Source organism: Argentina silus (genome assembly GCF_951799395.1).
Source record: "Argentina silus genome assembly, chromosome: 6".
In the NCBI taxonomy this organism is placed as follows: Eukaryota; Metazoa; Chordata; class Actinopteri; order Argentiniformes; family Argentinidae; genus Argentina; species Argentina silus.
The window spans coordinates 593,893-609,547 of NC_139660.1; the positions used below are offsets into that span (position 1 = coordinate 593,893).

At 55.1% G+C, this 15,655-nt stretch overlaps 3 protein-coding genes across 4 annotated transcripts; 1 reads left to right on the plus strand and 2 right to left on the minus strand.

The window, feature by feature from the left end:
• Position 1: 1 nt before the first annotated feature.
• LOC310805695 (phenazine biosynthesis-like domain-containing protein) lies at positions 2 to 1,387 on the plus strand (the record flags this gene model as incomplete). Its single annotated transcript, XM_083671495.1, has 4 exons — positions 2 to 45; positions 174 to 349; positions 466 to 528; positions 1,046 to 1,387. Coding segments are annotated over 4 exons (396 nt in total), but the record flags the coding sequence as incomplete, so codon positions are not given.
• A 1,237-nt stretch (positions 1,388 to 2,624) lies between these two features.
• Positions 2,625 to 13,941, minus strand: dna2 (DNA replication helicase/nuclease 2). Of its 2 annotated transcripts, XM_083671868.1 has the most exons (21): positions 13,802 to 13,941; positions 13,213 to 13,392; positions 12,625 to 12,808; positions 12,272 to 12,420; positions 11,768 to 11,899; positions 11,324 to 11,552; positions 10,815 to 10,932; positions 9,197 to 9,353; positions 8,603 to 8,797; positions 8,073 to 8,306; positions 7,816 to 7,929; positions 7,427 to 7,536; positions 6,809 to 6,918; positions 6,395 to 6,619; positions 5,425 to 5,618; positions 5,030 to 5,119; positions 4,652 to 4,841; positions 4,456 to 4,545; positions 4,153 to 4,335; positions 3,596 to 3,744; positions 2,625 to 3,374 (listed from the first exon to the last, which is right to left on the minus strand). In XM_083671868.1, the coding sequence occupies exons 1-21, from the start codon at positions 13,846 to 13,848 to the stop codon at positions 3,323 to 3,325; spliced, it is 3,132 nt and encodes a 1,043-aa protein (XP_083527994.1). In that variant the 5' UTR covers positions 13,849 to 13,941; the 3' UTR covers positions 2,625 to 3,322. The 2 variants fall into 2 exon arrangements, with proteins under 2 accessions (XP_083527994.1, XP_083527993.1); XM_083671867.1 differs by having other exon boundaries at positions 2,625 to 3,744.
• LOC310805696 (uncharacterized protein) lies at positions 13,902 to 15,459 on the minus strand (the record flags this gene model as incomplete). Its single annotated transcript, XM_083671496.1, has 5 exons — positions 15,363 to 15,459; positions 15,151 to 15,213; positions 14,482 to 14,928; positions 14,108 to 14,394; positions 13,902 to 13,962 (listed from the first exon to the last, which is right to left on the minus strand). The coding sequence occupies exons 1-5, from the start codon at positions 15,396 to 15,398 to the stop codon at positions 13,902 to 13,904; spliced, it is 894 nt and encodes a 297-aa protein (XP_083527622.1). The 5' UTR covers positions 15,399 to 15,459.
• Between the last annotated feature and the right edge of the window lie 196 nt (positions 15,460 to 15,655).

Sequence of the window (15,655 nt, forward strand, 5' to 3'; positions counted from 1 at the left end):
CACCACCAGAAAGCTGCTGCTGTGTCTGGCAGACACCTGTGACAGGTAACTAGGGGCTAGGGAGTAGGGGCTAGGGGCTAGGGAGTAGGGGCTAGGGGCTAGGGGCTAAGGAGTAGGGAGTTGTTACTGTCCCAGGTGGGTGTTGATCAGTCTGGGGTTGTTGTTGTTGTTAGGTCAGTGCTGACCAGCCTCCACCCGGACCCGGCCTCTCTGCTGGCCAGTGAGACCAGCGGCAGGGTGAAGGGCCTGATCGTCACCATGCTGGGCGCTCCAGACAGCCAGCCGGGATACGACTTCTACTCCAGATACTTTGCCCCCTGGAACGGCATCCCAGAGGACCCGGTCACAGGTGGGGGGGGGGGGGGGGGGGGGGCATTAGAATGTTATGAAAATAGTTTAATATTCAGAAATATAAAATTTCAGAGACGTAATAGATAAAGCATCCATGTTGTTTTATCACTGCAGGCTCCTCCCACACGGTCCTGGCAGGCTATTGGTCAGAGAAGCTGGGCAAGAAGAAGATGTTGGGTAAACCACAGAACTACATGTTTCATTTCATTCTATTTTGGATGTCTGACCGGGACAAAGTCCAACAAAGACATACATCTGACCGGGACAAAGTCCAACAAAGACATACATCTGACCGGGACAAAGTCCAACAAAGACATACATCTGACCGGGACAAAGTCCAACAAACACATACATCTGACCGGGACAAAGTCCAACAAACACATACATCTGACCGGGACAAAGTCCAACAAAGACATACATCTGACCGGGACAAAGTCCAACAAAGACATACATCTGACCGGGACAAAGTCCAACAAAGACATACATCTGACTGGGACAAAGTCCAACAAACACATACATCTGACTGGGACAAAGTCCAACAAACACATACATCTGACTGGGACAAAGTCCAACAAAGACATACATCTGAGAGGCTGAGGTCTGATTATAAAACAGAATGAATGTATAGATGACATGTTCTTCCTGTCTGCCAGCCAATCAGTGCTTCCTCTCACATGTTCTTCCTGTCTGCCAGCCTATCAGTGCTCTGCTCGCGGCGGGGAGCTGGAGCTGGAGCTGAGGGATGATGGGAGAGTGAACATCACTGGCCGCGCCGTCACCGTCCTGAAGGGAACACTCACCCTGTAGAGAACCGACCAATCAGCAGCCAGAGAACGCTCACTGTGTAGAGAACCGACCAATCAGCAGCCAGAGAACACTCACTCTGTAGAGAACCGACCAATCAGCAGCCAGGGAACAACTCTTCATCTCAGACTAACCTGCTTCAATGAAAGTTGAGCAGAAAAGTAACTAAAACTACCCTGACGTAGTCTGACTGAACGGAGCCTTCCGGGCTCCTGGAGACCGCCGGCTGATACAGTGGTAAACTAGTTGATAGTTTTGACAGATCCTTCCTGTCTAAAGAATCTAACATACATTAAAACACCTTCGCTGAGAGACTGTTTGTGTGATTGGCTGATCTTTAGATCAGGATAATGAAATACCCAATCAGAGAATTCAAGATTCAAGAATCTTGAATCTTGAATCTTGAGGTGTCTTTGACAATGATGTCATTGAGGGTTTGTACCTATGCTTTTGTCTGAGTGGTGGGGTTAGGGTTAGGGCTAGGGTTAGAAAAATTAAGGTTAAGGTCAGGGTTAGGGCTTGGGTTAGGGTCAGGATTAGGGCTAGTACTGTAGCTGGGTTAGGGTTAATTTAGAGCTGGTTTCATAGACACATGAAGCCTAGTCCTGGACTAACACTTTCAGTAGAACATCTCCATTGAAGACACTTTTAAATCCAGGATGAAGAGATGCTACAGGACATTTCTATATGATCAGCCACTCGTTCACGAGCCAAACATAGACACAGACCCCCCAACACAGACACAGACCCCCCAACACAGACCTCCAACACAGACACAGACCCCCCAACACAGACACAGACCCCCCAACACAGACATAGACACAGACCCCCCAACACAGACACAGACCTCCAACACAGACACAGACCCCCCAACACAGACATAGACACAGACCCCCCAACACAGACAGACACAGACCCTCCAACAGACACAGACCCCCCAACACAGACACAGACCCCCCAACAGACACACCCCCCCCAACACAGACCCCCAACACAGACATCCAACACAGACACAGACCCCCCAACACAGACACAGACCCCCCAACACAGACATAGACACAGACCCCCCAACACAGACACAGACCCCCCAACACAGACAGACACGGACCCTCCAACACAGACACAGACCCCCCAACACAGACACAGACCTCCAACACAGACACAGACCCCCCAACACAGACACACACCTCCAACACAGACACAGACCTCCAACACAGACACAGACCCCCCAACACAGACACAGACCCCCCAACACAGACACAGACCTCCAACACAGACACAGACCCCCCAACACAGACACAGGTCCCCAGACACAGGTTATTTTTTATGAAATGACCTGATTGACAGATCTGCCAATCAGAGGTGTCGCTGACAGTGATGTCACAGTAAACTGTCAGATTTGCATATTTCAAAATGTGTTCCTCTCTTTAAACAAACAGGAATGCAAGACGGAGATAAAGCGTGTCATTATTTATTAACGTGTCATTATTAAAACTATTTATTCACATACAAAATTGTAAACAACATAAAAAGAAAGACATTTTTTTCTTCCTCCTCCGTTTTAGTAAAGTATTGACCATTAAGACCAATTTCACTTTTTAGTGTGTAGATTTAGGCGGTTAGTACTAGTAGGTTCTAGGATATCTATTTTCAAAGAGCCTCTGCTCAGACAGGGAATCAGACCCGGCTTATCAGACATAAGTTATCAGACATAACTTATCAGACATAACTTATCAGACATAAGCTCTCTCAATCAAACATCAGTCTCGGTGAGGAACGAATTCAAAAGATTAACAGAGGTCCTACATCATAGACGTACAGCTCTGTTTCTATGGCTACAGTAGATATGGTTACAGGACTAAGTGAGGTAGAGCAGGTCTACGTTGGAAGAGGTCTGGTATGAATGAAACAGACTGTGTGACGTAACAGACGGTTATTGCTGTGAATATAACCGAGGTGCAGTCTACTCCAACACTGGAATGGTCCCAGTAGTTGACCAGTTAACAGACTGGTATCATGCTGTTGGATGAGGCAGTACTCTGGAATGGTCCCAGTAGTTGACCAGTTAACAGACTGGTATCATGCTGTAGGATGAGGCAGTACTCTGGAATGGTCACTGTGCTGAAATTAAAAGGGTTTGGGTTTGTCTGCTTCAGATGTCCTCCCATCACAGATGCATGATGGGTAATACCTCATGGGCGGCAGGGGGAAGCTGGAAGATGTGGATCAGGGTGAAGATAAACACACTCTCCATATCAGATAGTATATCTATACACACACACACACACACATTATATAATGTATATACATATAATATCATAGATCATGTAAGTATGTAAAGAGCTATAACACCACATGGTTATAAGGCGTAGTTATAAACCTTGTTATAAGGTTATAAAGCCTTGTTATGAGGCTTATTATAAACATGGTTATAAAGGATATCATGCCCTCCTGTTGGAGGTGTGTCAGGAGTTTGTCCAATGGGGCGTAGTGCCTCAGCGAGGGGGCGGAGCCCAGCATGAGCAGCTTGTGCTTGGCTCTGGTGATCGCTACGTTCAGCCTCCGCCAATCCTGCAGCAGCTCTCCCAACTACACAGACAGACAGACAGACAGACAGACAGACAGACAGACAGACACATGGTCAAAAAGTTGAGTTTCCCATTATGGAAAATGTATGAAATTACCAAAAAAAAAAGTAGATTTACTCAATGTGTTCAAATGTGACCTGTTATACATTCATCTACAAACAGACAGACAGTAGTTGATGTGTCAGGCAGACAGACAGACAGACAGACAGACAGGTTGGTGTGTCAGACAGACAGACAGGCAGACAGACAGGTTGGTGTGTCAGACAGACAGACAGGCAGACAGACAGACAGGTTGGTGTGTCAGACAGACAGACAGGTTGGTGTGTCAGACAGACAGACAGGCAGACAGACAGACAGGTTGGTGTGTCAGACAGACAGACAGGTTGGTGTGTCAGACAGACAGACTCACGTTGCCCTCTGTGTGGGTCCTGACGAAGGAGATGATGATGACACTCTTGTCCCGGCCCTGGTACTTGTCTATGGTGTTCACCTCCACACCGCAGTAGTCTGGGCCAGCCAGCAGGGCGGCGATACATTTCAACTGCAGCCTGTATGGAGCAATCACCCCAATGTCACTGGCCCTGCACCCAGCCTGGGGGGGGGGGACAACTGTTAGTGGAACACACATTCCCAGAGAACAAGACAGTCCATCAGAACAGCCTCTTGAATAGTTACAGAGTGAGTGTGTGAGTGTGGGTGTGTGTGTGTGTACCTTCAGCAGCAGGCTGACTAGGCGGTGGACCAGGGCAGCTTCAGTGGGGTTGCTGACTCCTCCCCTCTCCACCGTCTCCTGGGCCGGGACCTGCAGGGACAGCCGCAGTCAGCAGGGGGCAGCAACACTACACAACACTGACATGGAACACTCAGCAGACAGAGACGTGTGTGTGTGTGTTTAGACAGGGGCTGACCAGTGCTGTGTCCAGGAAGCAGACAGGGTTGTGTGGCTGCAGGGCAGCCTTGACCCAGGCCAGGCCCGGGTCCAGGTCCAGGTCCAGCTGGGCCAGGCCCGGCAGGGTCAGGGTGGCCTTGGCTGTTCGTTCAGAGCCACATTCCAGCCTCCCCTCATACATCAACATGTTACTGAGGGACATGATGTCACTGCAGGGGGGTGGGGAGAGAGACAGTGTGTGTGTGTGAGAGAGTGTGTGTGTGTGTGTGTGTAAGAGATGGACAGGTGTGTGTGTGTGTGTGTGTGTGAGAGAGAGAGAGAGATGGACAGGTGTGTGTGAGATGGACAGATGTGTGTGTGTGTGTGTGTGTGTGTGTGTGTGATGGACACCGCCCACCTGTTCATGCGGTACTGGACGTTGAGCTGGACCACGGCCTCACTGTGATCCTCCAGACGCTTAAACAAGCTCTCATCCATCCCCATCGACCTGGGGGGGGGGGGGGGGAGGTCAGCAATGTGGGGTGGCTGTGTGTGTGTGTGTGTGACCTCACCTGGCCTGTATGTGTGTGTGTCCTCACCTGGCCTGTGTGTGTGCGTGTATGTGACCTCACCTGGCCTGTGTGTGTATGTGTGTGTGTCCTCACCTGGCCTGTGTGTGTGTGTGTGTGTGTCCTCACCTGGCCTGTGTGTGTGTGTGTGCGTGTGTGTGTGTGTGTGTGTGACCTCACCTGGCCTGTGTGTGTGTGTGTGTGTGTCCTCACCTGGCCTGTGTGTGTGTGTGTGTGTCCTCACCTGGCCTGTGTGTTCTGGACGATGGGGGGCAGCTGCTGGTGGTCTCCCACCAGGACGAAGCGGCGTGCGTAGAGGAGCGGTCCCAGACACACGGGCTGGCTGATCTGAGAGGCCTCGTCCACGATGCAGAGGTCAAACACCCTCCGGGAGAACAGGGCATGCCGGACCCCCATACAGGTGGTGGCCACCACCAGCTGCAGGGTCAGAGGTCAGAGGTCAGAGATCCTGGTGGGCCGAGGGGTGACCGTGCCTTCGTCATGACGGCCCCTCGACTGACAGGCCTGCCTGAGGATCACAGACTGACAGACCTGCCTGAGGATCACAGACTGACAGGCCTGCCTGAGGATCACAGACGACTGACAGGCCTGCCTGAGGATCACAGACGACTGACAGACCTGCCTGAGGATCACAGACTGACAGGCCTGCCTGAGGATCACAGACTGACAGGCCTGCCTGAGGATCACAGACGACTGACAGACCTGCCTGAGGATCACAGACTGACAGACCTGCCTGAGGATCACAGACTGACAGACCTGCCTGAGGATCACAGACGACTGACAGACCTGCCTGAGGATCACAGACTGACAGACCTGCCTGAGGATCACAGACTGACAGACCTGCCTGAGGATCACAGACTGACAGGCCTGCCTGAGGATCACAGACTGACAGGCCTGCCTGAGGATCACAGACTGACAGACCTGCCTGAGGATCACAGACGACTGACAGATGTCTAGATCACTCCTCTCTTCTAAATCTCTTAAAACTCAAGTTTATTATTTTAATGTGTTGTGTTTTACTGTTTTCTTACATATTTTTGTTTTTATTTGCATCTGTTTTTTAAAACGTGAGGCGGGTTTTGATGATCCAGCGCCACGCTGTTCAAACATCCTGGGGAGAACCCTGCATCCTGATTGGCTGAGAGGTGAAGATCAGACTTCCTGATTGGACATTGCCGTGACGACCCCCTCACCTCCTTGTTGTAAAGCTCCTCCAGCTGCGGCAGGCTGGCCACGCCCCCGTCGGCACGGCGACACTCCTCGGTGTAGGGTCGGAGGTCGGGGTGGACCTTGTGGGCGTGGCCTAGCCGCAGGAAGCCCACCCGGAATCGGCGCAGCTTCAACAGGATGTTGTCGACGGCTGAGTGTGTGTAGCTGGTCAACAGAACGCTGAGGCCACAGGCATGCAGGACACGCACCTGGGGGTCAGGGGTCAGGGGTCAGTACACTGGTCAACAGAATGCTGAGGCCACAGGCATGCAGGATACGCACCTGGGGGGGTCAGGGTCAGGGATTAGGAGCGTATCACGGTCAGGGGTTAGGGCGTACCAGGGTTAGGGTTAGGGGCGTGTCAGGGTCAGGGGTTGGGGGTCAGGGTTAAGGCGTACCAGGGTGCAGATGGTGGTGGTCTTCCCCGTGCCAGGCATACCCACGATCAGGGTGTAGTCCTGGGACAGCAGAACCTTCTTCATGGCCTGCTTCTGGGGCTTGTTCAGACCTGACACAGAGAGAGGGGATTACAACTAGACCTACAACCCTGACCCTGACCCCAACCCCAACCATGACCCTAACCCTGACCTTAACCCTGACCTTAACCCTGACCCCAACCATGACCCTGACCCCAACCATGACCCTGACCATGACCTTAACCCTGACCTTGACCCTGACCAGACCTGGGACAGGAGAGAGAGACGAGTTAGATAGACTACCATGACTGGTTCAGAGAGAGAGAGAGAGAGACATACATTCTGAAACTAGGAAGTGGAAGATGTAGAGAGAAGAAGTGGGTAGGAGAGGAGAGGTCAGAGGAGAGGTCAGAGGAGAGGAGAGGTCAGAGGAGAGGAGAGGTCAGAGGAGAGGTCAGAGGAGAGGAGAGGTCAGAGGAGAGGTCAGAGGAGAGGAGAGGTCAGAGGAGAGGTCAGAGGAGAGGTCAGGTCAGAGGAGAGGTCAGAGGAGAGGAGAGGTCAGAGGAGAGGTCAGAGGAGAGGAGAGGTCAGAGGAGCTACCTTTGAGGATGTTGGCTACAGTCTCCTTGGCCTCCCTGGGAAGAACGCTGCTCAGAGCCGCTGTGAACCTGGGGGGCCGGAAGTCCACGATCAACTCCCTCAGTCGCTCACTGGACACACACACACACACACACACACACACACACACACACACACACACACACACACACAGAGGAGTGAGCATAGGACAGCATCATCAATATCTATTATTGCCATAATCTCAGTCTCTCACTGCTCTCAAAGCTATACATCCATTCTCTTCATTGGGAGTTGTAGTCTTGTCATTGTGCTGTCTATTGGGAGTTGTAGTCTTGTCATTGTGCTGTCTATTGGGAGTTGTAGTCTTGTCATTGTGCTGTCTATTGGGAGTTGTAGTCTGTGAGGCAGACCTTGCGGGGGTGTTGTCCATCAGGGTGGCGAGGTTGACCAGGTGAGTGCTCAGCCCCATCACACCCTCATCCTGGTCCAGACGGAACATTACGCCCGAATACCTGGATAGATCCCTGGGGGAGGAGGGGGGCGGGGCGGGGAGGGGAGGGGGGGGACTCCATCAGTTACCCATGTACACTGGTGGGGTCAACCACACACACACGTTACCTCTGTCTCAGCATCCCATAATGAGGTTGCTATGGTAACGGTGGCTCACCTGTCCAGTGTACAGCCCACTGCATCACTGCTGACATCACAGACATATCCTGTTGCCACGGCAATGAGCTTGGACTCCTGGTCGCTAACGACGACCCGGTCCCCGACGACCAGCCCGCTGACGCTCCTCTCCCCATTGCCGCGGCGCCCAAAGCGGTGGACGTACACTCCGTCTGATTGGACGGTCACCTGGCCAATCAGGTTCAAGTTCCCCACGCACCTCCCACTCTTCTCCCTGAGGGCAGAGGAAACGTCACCATCACTCACTTCCTGTCCGCCTCCAACACAACATACAGGCCCTTATCCACACACACACACACACACACACACACACACACACACACACACACACACACACACACACAGAGTTGTGCTGTGTTGTTAGAGATGAATCCTCCTGGACCGGAGAGCTCAGCAGGAGTGTGAGAGACCTTGTGAGTGAAAATGAGTGTGCAAAAGTGAGTGTGTGTGTGTGTGTGTGTGTGTGTGTGTGTGTGTGTGTGTGTGAGGGTGTGTGTGAGGGTGTCCCACCTCTCCTGAGCGCTCTGCAGCCAGATGTTCCTGCGCCCAGCCTTGGTCTCCATGGTGCTGGCCTCCAGAGTGCACAGGCGGACCCAGAGGCTGAAGTACTCCAGGTGGTCTTCACTCAGGTGGGAGGCCTCCTGTCCAACCAGCGCCTCGGTGGTCTCACTGGGGATGTAGCCTGGAGCCTTGCTCTCCACCGCCCTGGAGAGAACACACACACACACACACACACACACACACACACACACACACACACACAGTTGTGGTGTCCTAGGGGGGTAGTTGTGGTGTCCTGGGGGGGTAGTTGTGGTGTCCTAGGGTAGTTGTGGTGTCCTAGGGGGGTAGTTGTGGTGTCCTAGGGGGGTAGTTGTGGTGTCTTAGGGGGGTAGTTGTGGTGTCTTAGGGGGGTAGTTGTGGTGTCCTAAGGGGGGTAGTTGTGGTGTCTTAGGGGGGTAGTTGTGGTGTCCTAGGGGGGTAGTTGTGGTGTCCTAGGGGGGTAGTTGTGGTGTCCTAGGGTAGTTGTGGTGTCCTGGGGGGGTAGTTGTGGTGTCCTAGGGTAGTTGTGGTGTCCTAGGGGGGTAGTTGTGGTGTCTTAGTTACCGGTGGTAAACTGCGCAGGTCCTTTTCTGAGGGCAGTACTTGCAGGCCTGTCTGTCGGTGATGATGTCAGGGAGGCGGGACAGCTGTGTCTGCCCCTCCCCCTTCTCCACGCTGTTGCCAAGGTGATGAGCTAGGGTGTTCCGGAGTTTCAACAACTCTGAGGGAGAAACACAGTCAGGCCTCGAAGCAACCCATAACCCCTACAGCCTAGCCCTACTCCCTACAGCCTAGCCCTACTCCCTAGCCCCTACAGCCTAGCCCCTACTCCCTAGCCCCTACAGCCTAGCCCCTACTCCCTACAGCCTAGCCCCTACTCCCTACAGCCTAGCCCCTACAGCCTAGCCCCTAGCCCCTACAGCCTAGCCCCTACTCCCTACAGCCTAGCCCCTACTCCCTACAGCCTACTCCCTAGCCCCTACAGCCTAGCCCCTACTCCCTACAGCCTAGCCCCTACTCCCTACAGCCTACTCCCTAGGCCCTACAGCCTAGCCCCTACAGCCTAGCCCCTACTCCCTACTCCCTAGCCCCTACACCTGACCTCTGCGGTTCAGGTGGCTGGCCACCACAGAGGAGGAGAGGAGGAGGAGGAGTACCTCTGCGGTCCAGGTGGCTGGCCACCACAGAGGAGGAGAGGAGGAGGAGAGGAGGAGGAGGAGGAGTACCTCTGCGGTCCAGGTGGCTGGCCACCACAGAGGAGGAGGAGGAGGAGGAGGAGGAGGAGAGGAGTACCTCTGCGGTTCAGGTGGCTGGCCACCACAGAGGAGGAGAGGAGGAGGAGTACCTCTGCGGTCCAGGTGGCTGGCCACCACAGAGGAGGAGAGGAGGAGGAGGAGGAGAGGAGGAGTACCTCTGCGGTCCAGGTGGCTGGCCACCACAGAGGAGGAGAGGAGGAGGAGGAGTACCTCTGCGGTCCAGGTGGCTGGCCACCACAGAGGAGGAGGAGAGGAGGAGGAGGAGGAGGAGAGGAGGAGGAGTACCTCTGCGGTCCAGGTGGCTGGCCACCACAGAGGAGGAGAGGAGGAGGAGGAGGAGGAGGAGGAGGAGAGGAGGAGTACCTCTGCGGTCCAGGTGGGTGGCCACCACAGAGGATGAGGAGGAGGAGTACCTCTGCGGTCCAGGTGGCTGGCCACCACAGAGGAGGAGAGGAGGAGGAGGAGGAGAGGAGGAGTACCTCTGCGGTCCAGGTGGCTGGCCACCACAGAGGAGGAGAGGAGGAGGAGGAGTACCTCTGCGGTCCAGGTGGCTGGCCACCACAGAGGAGGAGGAGAGGAGGAGGAGGAGGAGGAGAGGAGGAGGAGTACCTCTGCGGTCCAGGTGGCTGGCCACCACAGAGGAGGAGAGGAGGAGGAGGAGGAGGAGAGGAGGAGTACCTCTGCGGTCCAGGTGGCTGGCCACCACAGAGGAGGAGAGGAGGAGGAGGGGAGGAGGAGAGGAGGAGGAGTACCTCTGCGGTCCAGGTGGCTGGCCACCACAGAGGAGGAGAGGAGGAGGAGGAGTACCTCTGCGGTCCAGGTGGCTGGCCACCACAGAGGAGGAGGAGGAGAGGAGGAGGAGTACCTCTGCGGTCCAGGTGGCTGGCCACCACAGAGGAGGAGGAGGAGGAGAGGAGGAGGAGTACCTCTGCGGTCCAGGTGGCTGGCCACCACAGGATGCATGCTGCCAGTCTTCAGGTAGAGCAGGAGGCCGGCCTCCGCATCGCCACGCCTCTCCAGGCTCATCAGAGTGTACAGGATCACCTGGACCACACACCCACACACACACACACACACACACACACACCCACACACACCCACACACACCCACACACACACACCCACACACACACACCCACCCACACACGTAAGTTGTCTAGTTTATTAATTGCGTGTGGTTGTCCAGTCTATCGAGTTGGACTAGGTGTGTGTGTGTGTGTGTGTTGATATATATATGTGTGTGTGTGTGTGTGTGTGTGTATATGTTGGTATATATATGTGTGTACCTGACTGCGGTCCTCTACAGAGTTGGACTAAGTGTGTGTGTGTGTGTGTGTGTACCTGGCTGCGGTCCTCTACAGAGTTGGACTAAGTGTGTGTGTGTGTACCTGGCTGCGGTCCTCTACAGAGTTGGACTAAGTGTGTGTGTGTGTACCTGGCTGCGGTGCTCTATAGAGTTGGACTCCCGGCCGGTCTTCAGCTCCAGGGGCATGACCCGGTCCAGTGGCGGTCGCCCCCGGCGATGGATCCTGACGCCGGCCGTCACGTCGATCTTCCCCTTCAGGCCGAAGCGTGGCGCCCACACATTCTCCTCCATGTCCAGGAAGTCTGTCACCGTCACGCTGCACGCCCCGTCCTGTCTGCCCAGAGACGCCTCGCTCGGCCTGAGGAACGCAGAGACACACCCACCATCACCATCACCCTGTGTGTGTGTGTGTGTGTGTGTGTGTGTGTATGTGTATGTGTGTGTGTATGTGTGTGTGTGTGTGTGTGTGTGTGTGTGTGTGTCTCACAGTGTGAGGGGGAGCTGTTTGCGGCCAGCCAGGGGGGAGGTGTGGAGGTAGGTGTGTGTGTGTGTGTGTGTGTGTGTGTGTCTCACAGTGTGAGGGGAAGCTGTTTGCGACCAGCCAGGGGGGAGGTGTGGAGGTGGTCTCTGGCCCAGTCGGTCAGGGACGGCAGGTACTCCCAAACCTCCTGCCTCATATCCTCCTGACTCAGCTTCAAACTGTACCTACACAGAGAGGGAGGGGGGGGGGGGGTCAAAAGATGTTTAAACGGTGGGGAATATATACAGGGAGGGGGACGAATGCAAATGAGATATTTCAGGTTTCTTACATGTCACCTAGGCTAGGGGGTAGGGGGTAGGGGGTAGGGGCTAGGGGCTAGGGTGTAGGGGCTAGGGGGTAGGGGCTAGGGGGTAGGGTGTAGGGGGTAGGGGCTAGGGTCTTACATGTCTCCCAGGTGGGCAGGGCTGGGCAGGCTGTAGGAGTTAGTGTCTAGGGTGTAGGGTGTAGGGGTCTTACATGTCATCTAGGCTAGGTTGTAGGGCCTAGGGGGTAGGGTGTAGGGGTTAGGGTGCAGGGGTTAGGGTGCAGGGTCTTACATGTCTCCCAGGTGGGCAGGGCTGAGCAGGGTCTGGTCGGCCAGGTGCTGGAGGGTCCCTGGGGAGAAGTCCCGGGCCGCCGCCGCCTTCTGGAACACCTCGTGGACCATGGTACCGTTCAACATCTGCTTGGAGCCGCCATCAAAACTCTGCATCACAGAGAGGAGGACAGGGGTCCTGCTGGGGGGTCCTACTCACGACAACCTCAACACATCCACACACCAGGGTGTGTGTGTGTGAGTGAGTGTGTGTGAGTGAGTGTGTGTGAGAGTGTGTGTGTGTGAGTGTGTGTGAGTGTGTGTGAGTGAGTGTGTGTGAGTGTGTGTGTGTGTGTGTGTGAGTGTGTGTGGTACCTTGAACATTTCCCCCAGCACGGCGCGTCTCATGCAGCGGATGGCGTTGGCGATGCTGGTCCCAGAGATCAGGAGGTCCGGGAGGAGGACCAGGAAGCCAGACGAGCTGTCAATCACCCAGACGCCGGACACACATTGGCCCTCCAGGTGGATGACATCACCACGCGACACTGGGCTGGACTCCCTGGGGTCAGAGATCACAGGCACTGAGACAGACACCTAAACCTGAACTCCCTACATCCTACTCCCTAGCTCCTACATCCTACACCCTACTCCCTAGCTCCTACATCCTACTCCCTACATCCTACTCCCTAGCTCCTACACCCTAGCTCCTACATCCTACTCCCTAGCTCCTACATCCTACTCCTTAGCTCCTACACCCTAGCTCCTACATCCTACTCCCTAGCCCCTACATCCTACTCCCTAGCTCCTACATCCTGGCTCCTACACCCTAGCCCCTACATCCTACTCCCTACCTCCTAGCCCCTACACCTTAGCTCCTACATCCTACTCCCTAGCCCCTACACCCTACTCCCTAGCTCCACTCCATGGCCAGACCAGACCATAATAACCCCATGGTAACAGTACCATCCGCCGCGGAGCAGGCAGGTCTCAGTGGGCAGCAGGGTCTTGGAGGCGGTGATGGTCAGGTGCTTCTCCAGTCCCGCCCCCGCCCCCGGCCCCGCCCCCTCCGCCACCTCCAGCACCCAGTAACGGTTGTGGAGGCCAGGCCTCAGGGTCACATGGTCAGGGACGCCTCTCCTCTGACTGGACAGAGAAAGGAATGGTAAACAACAGCTTATGTTATAATAATGATAATAATGCTACATTTGATTTACATCAGAGTTTTATAGGATTAAAAGACTTCACATTTGACTTTAACTCGTTCAGTGCCGAGGGTGAATAAAGTCGCCCGAATGTTCAACATTCTAGAGAGACAAGGGTGACTTAATTCACCCAGAAATACATAAATGATGATGCTTCATTTTGTGGCCAATCAAAGTGTTGTTGCTAGGTAAACACCACATGGAACACTTGGTCTGTAGGTGGTGAGGGTTCTGGAACTCTCTGGCAGTTGGTGGGTTAAATGTACATCCAGTACAGATACATCCAACACACACCTCAGAGAGAAGGACACGCCCAGTAACGGACATGAAACACCCGTGTGTTTCCTTACCGGGCGTTGGAGCTGTCTGCCTTCACGTGACTGGCGCAGGGCTCCATGTTGTCCTCGAACCAATCGTCCTGCAGCCCCTCTAGGGGGTCCTCTGATGATATCACTTCCTTTCCATCAGCAGCCCCTCCGTCTCTGCGTCCCTCAACTTCCTGTAAGCTCTTCTTGGGGTCAGGGGTTCCCAGAGGGTGAGGGTGAGCGTCCCCCTCCCTTGCAGAGCCCCCCCCCACCCCCCCTCCTATGTAGACAGGCTCCTCCTCCTCCTCCTCTGGGCTGCTGCGGACCGCCGGCTCTGCTCTCCTCTCAGACTGTGGCTTTAAAGACGGTTTCTCCAGGGGCTTCAACAACGGAACGTCCCCCCCCCTCTCCTTGGCACCGCTGCCGTCCTCAAACAGGATCTGCCCGGGCAGGGAGACAGGCTCCCGGGGCAGGGAGACAGGTGTGGCCCTGGGCAGGGAGACAGGCTGCGAGGGCAGGGAGACAGGCTCCCGGGGCGGGGAGACAGGCTGCGGAGGCAGGGAGACAGGCATGGCCCTGGGCAGGGAGACAGGCTCCCGGGGCAGGGAGACAGGTGTGGCCCTGGGCAGGGAGACAGGCTGAGAGGGCAGGGAGACAGGCTGCAGGGGCAGGGAGACAGGCGTGGCCTGAGGCAGGGAGACAGGCGTGGCCTGAGGCAGGGAGACAGGCGTGGCCTGAGGCAGGGAGACAGGCTGCGGGGGCAGGGAGACAGTCCTGGGACGCTTGGCCGTCTGCTGGAGGTCCTCAGGGCTGAACAGCCTCTTCACTGAGCCACGCTGCAGCCTGAGGGTGCTGTCCCTCCTGCCTGGGGGGGCCTGGGCTGGGGGGCTCCTGTCTGTCCCTCTGGAGCGCGGGCAGCAGCTGACGGGGGAGAGAGGCCCACCACAAGGCTTGCTGTGTGGGGGAGACGGCCCGCCTCCTGGGGGTCTACAGGCTGGGTGAGAGGGCCTGAACTGGCTGTCGGGGGTCTCAGGGACCAGCAGGTCCTCATGGGACAGGGGGAGGTTGTCTAGGACCCCCAGGACGCTGCGCTTGGTGGGGCTGAGGTCTGGAGACTTGGGTACCATGTCGACAGGTGGGCTTGTCTTTAAGGCAGGCATCTTAATGGGCTCCTAATACAAACACAACAAAACAAAATGGAGTCAGTTTTGTGATTTACTGAGGCTCCATGAAAGGGAGTCATGTCTAGTTACTGATAAACAATGTTGTCTCAAGGACAACCAGTTAACGGGGGAGAGAGACAGGCTTTTTACCTGGGAGAGAGAGACAGGTAGTTTTACCTGGGAGAGAGAGACAGGTAGTTTTACCTGGGAGAGAGAGACAGGTAGTTTTACCTGGGGGATCTTCTTATTGGAGAAAAAGGAGGAGATGTCCTTTGGATGTCCTCCACTTCCCACCTGATATGTTGGATCAAAGCACAGCAATTAGACAACAGCAAACTCGTTTTTCAGCTGCCAGACTCTGTCTGTCTGTCTGTCTGTCTGTCAACTAGAATCGGATACACTTCCTTGTCGACTCTGGTGTTGTAAACCTCTCTGTCACTCACCGAGTTCTTCTTCATCTTCATCTTGTTCCTCGGCATGGCGGTGAGGAAGACCTCTGATGACGTCCAGGTGTGTGTCACCCCCGAACGACGTCAGTTAAAAAGATTAAGTCTGTCGGTGTGTGTCTGTCTGTCTGTCTGCCTGTCTGTCGGTGTGTGTCTGTCTGCGGACTGTGGCTGGTCTGAGTTCATACCTCTCCGGGTACATGGATATCTTCCCAGGTTGGCCAACAACCAGGAGTAACGGTCGGTAGGTCGGTGATCGGTAGGTCGGTGGTCGGTGGTTGTTTTTGTTC

Bases quoted from the DNA above. Each gene is read 5' to 3' on its own strand.
- dna2 (XM_083671867.1), bottom strand. From the start codon at position 13,848: ATGGAGCCCTGCGCCAGTCACGTGAAGGCAGACAGCTCCAACGCCCG. The intron at 7,537-7,815 runs GTCTGCCTCACA...GTGTGTGTCCAG, and splicing joins ATGGACAACACCCCCGCAAG to TGAGCGACTGAGGGAGTTGA. The intron at 5,619-6,394 runs GTGAGGGGGTCG...CTGACCCTGCAG, and splicing joins AGGAGCTTTACAACAAGGAG to CTGGTGGTGGCCACCACCTG.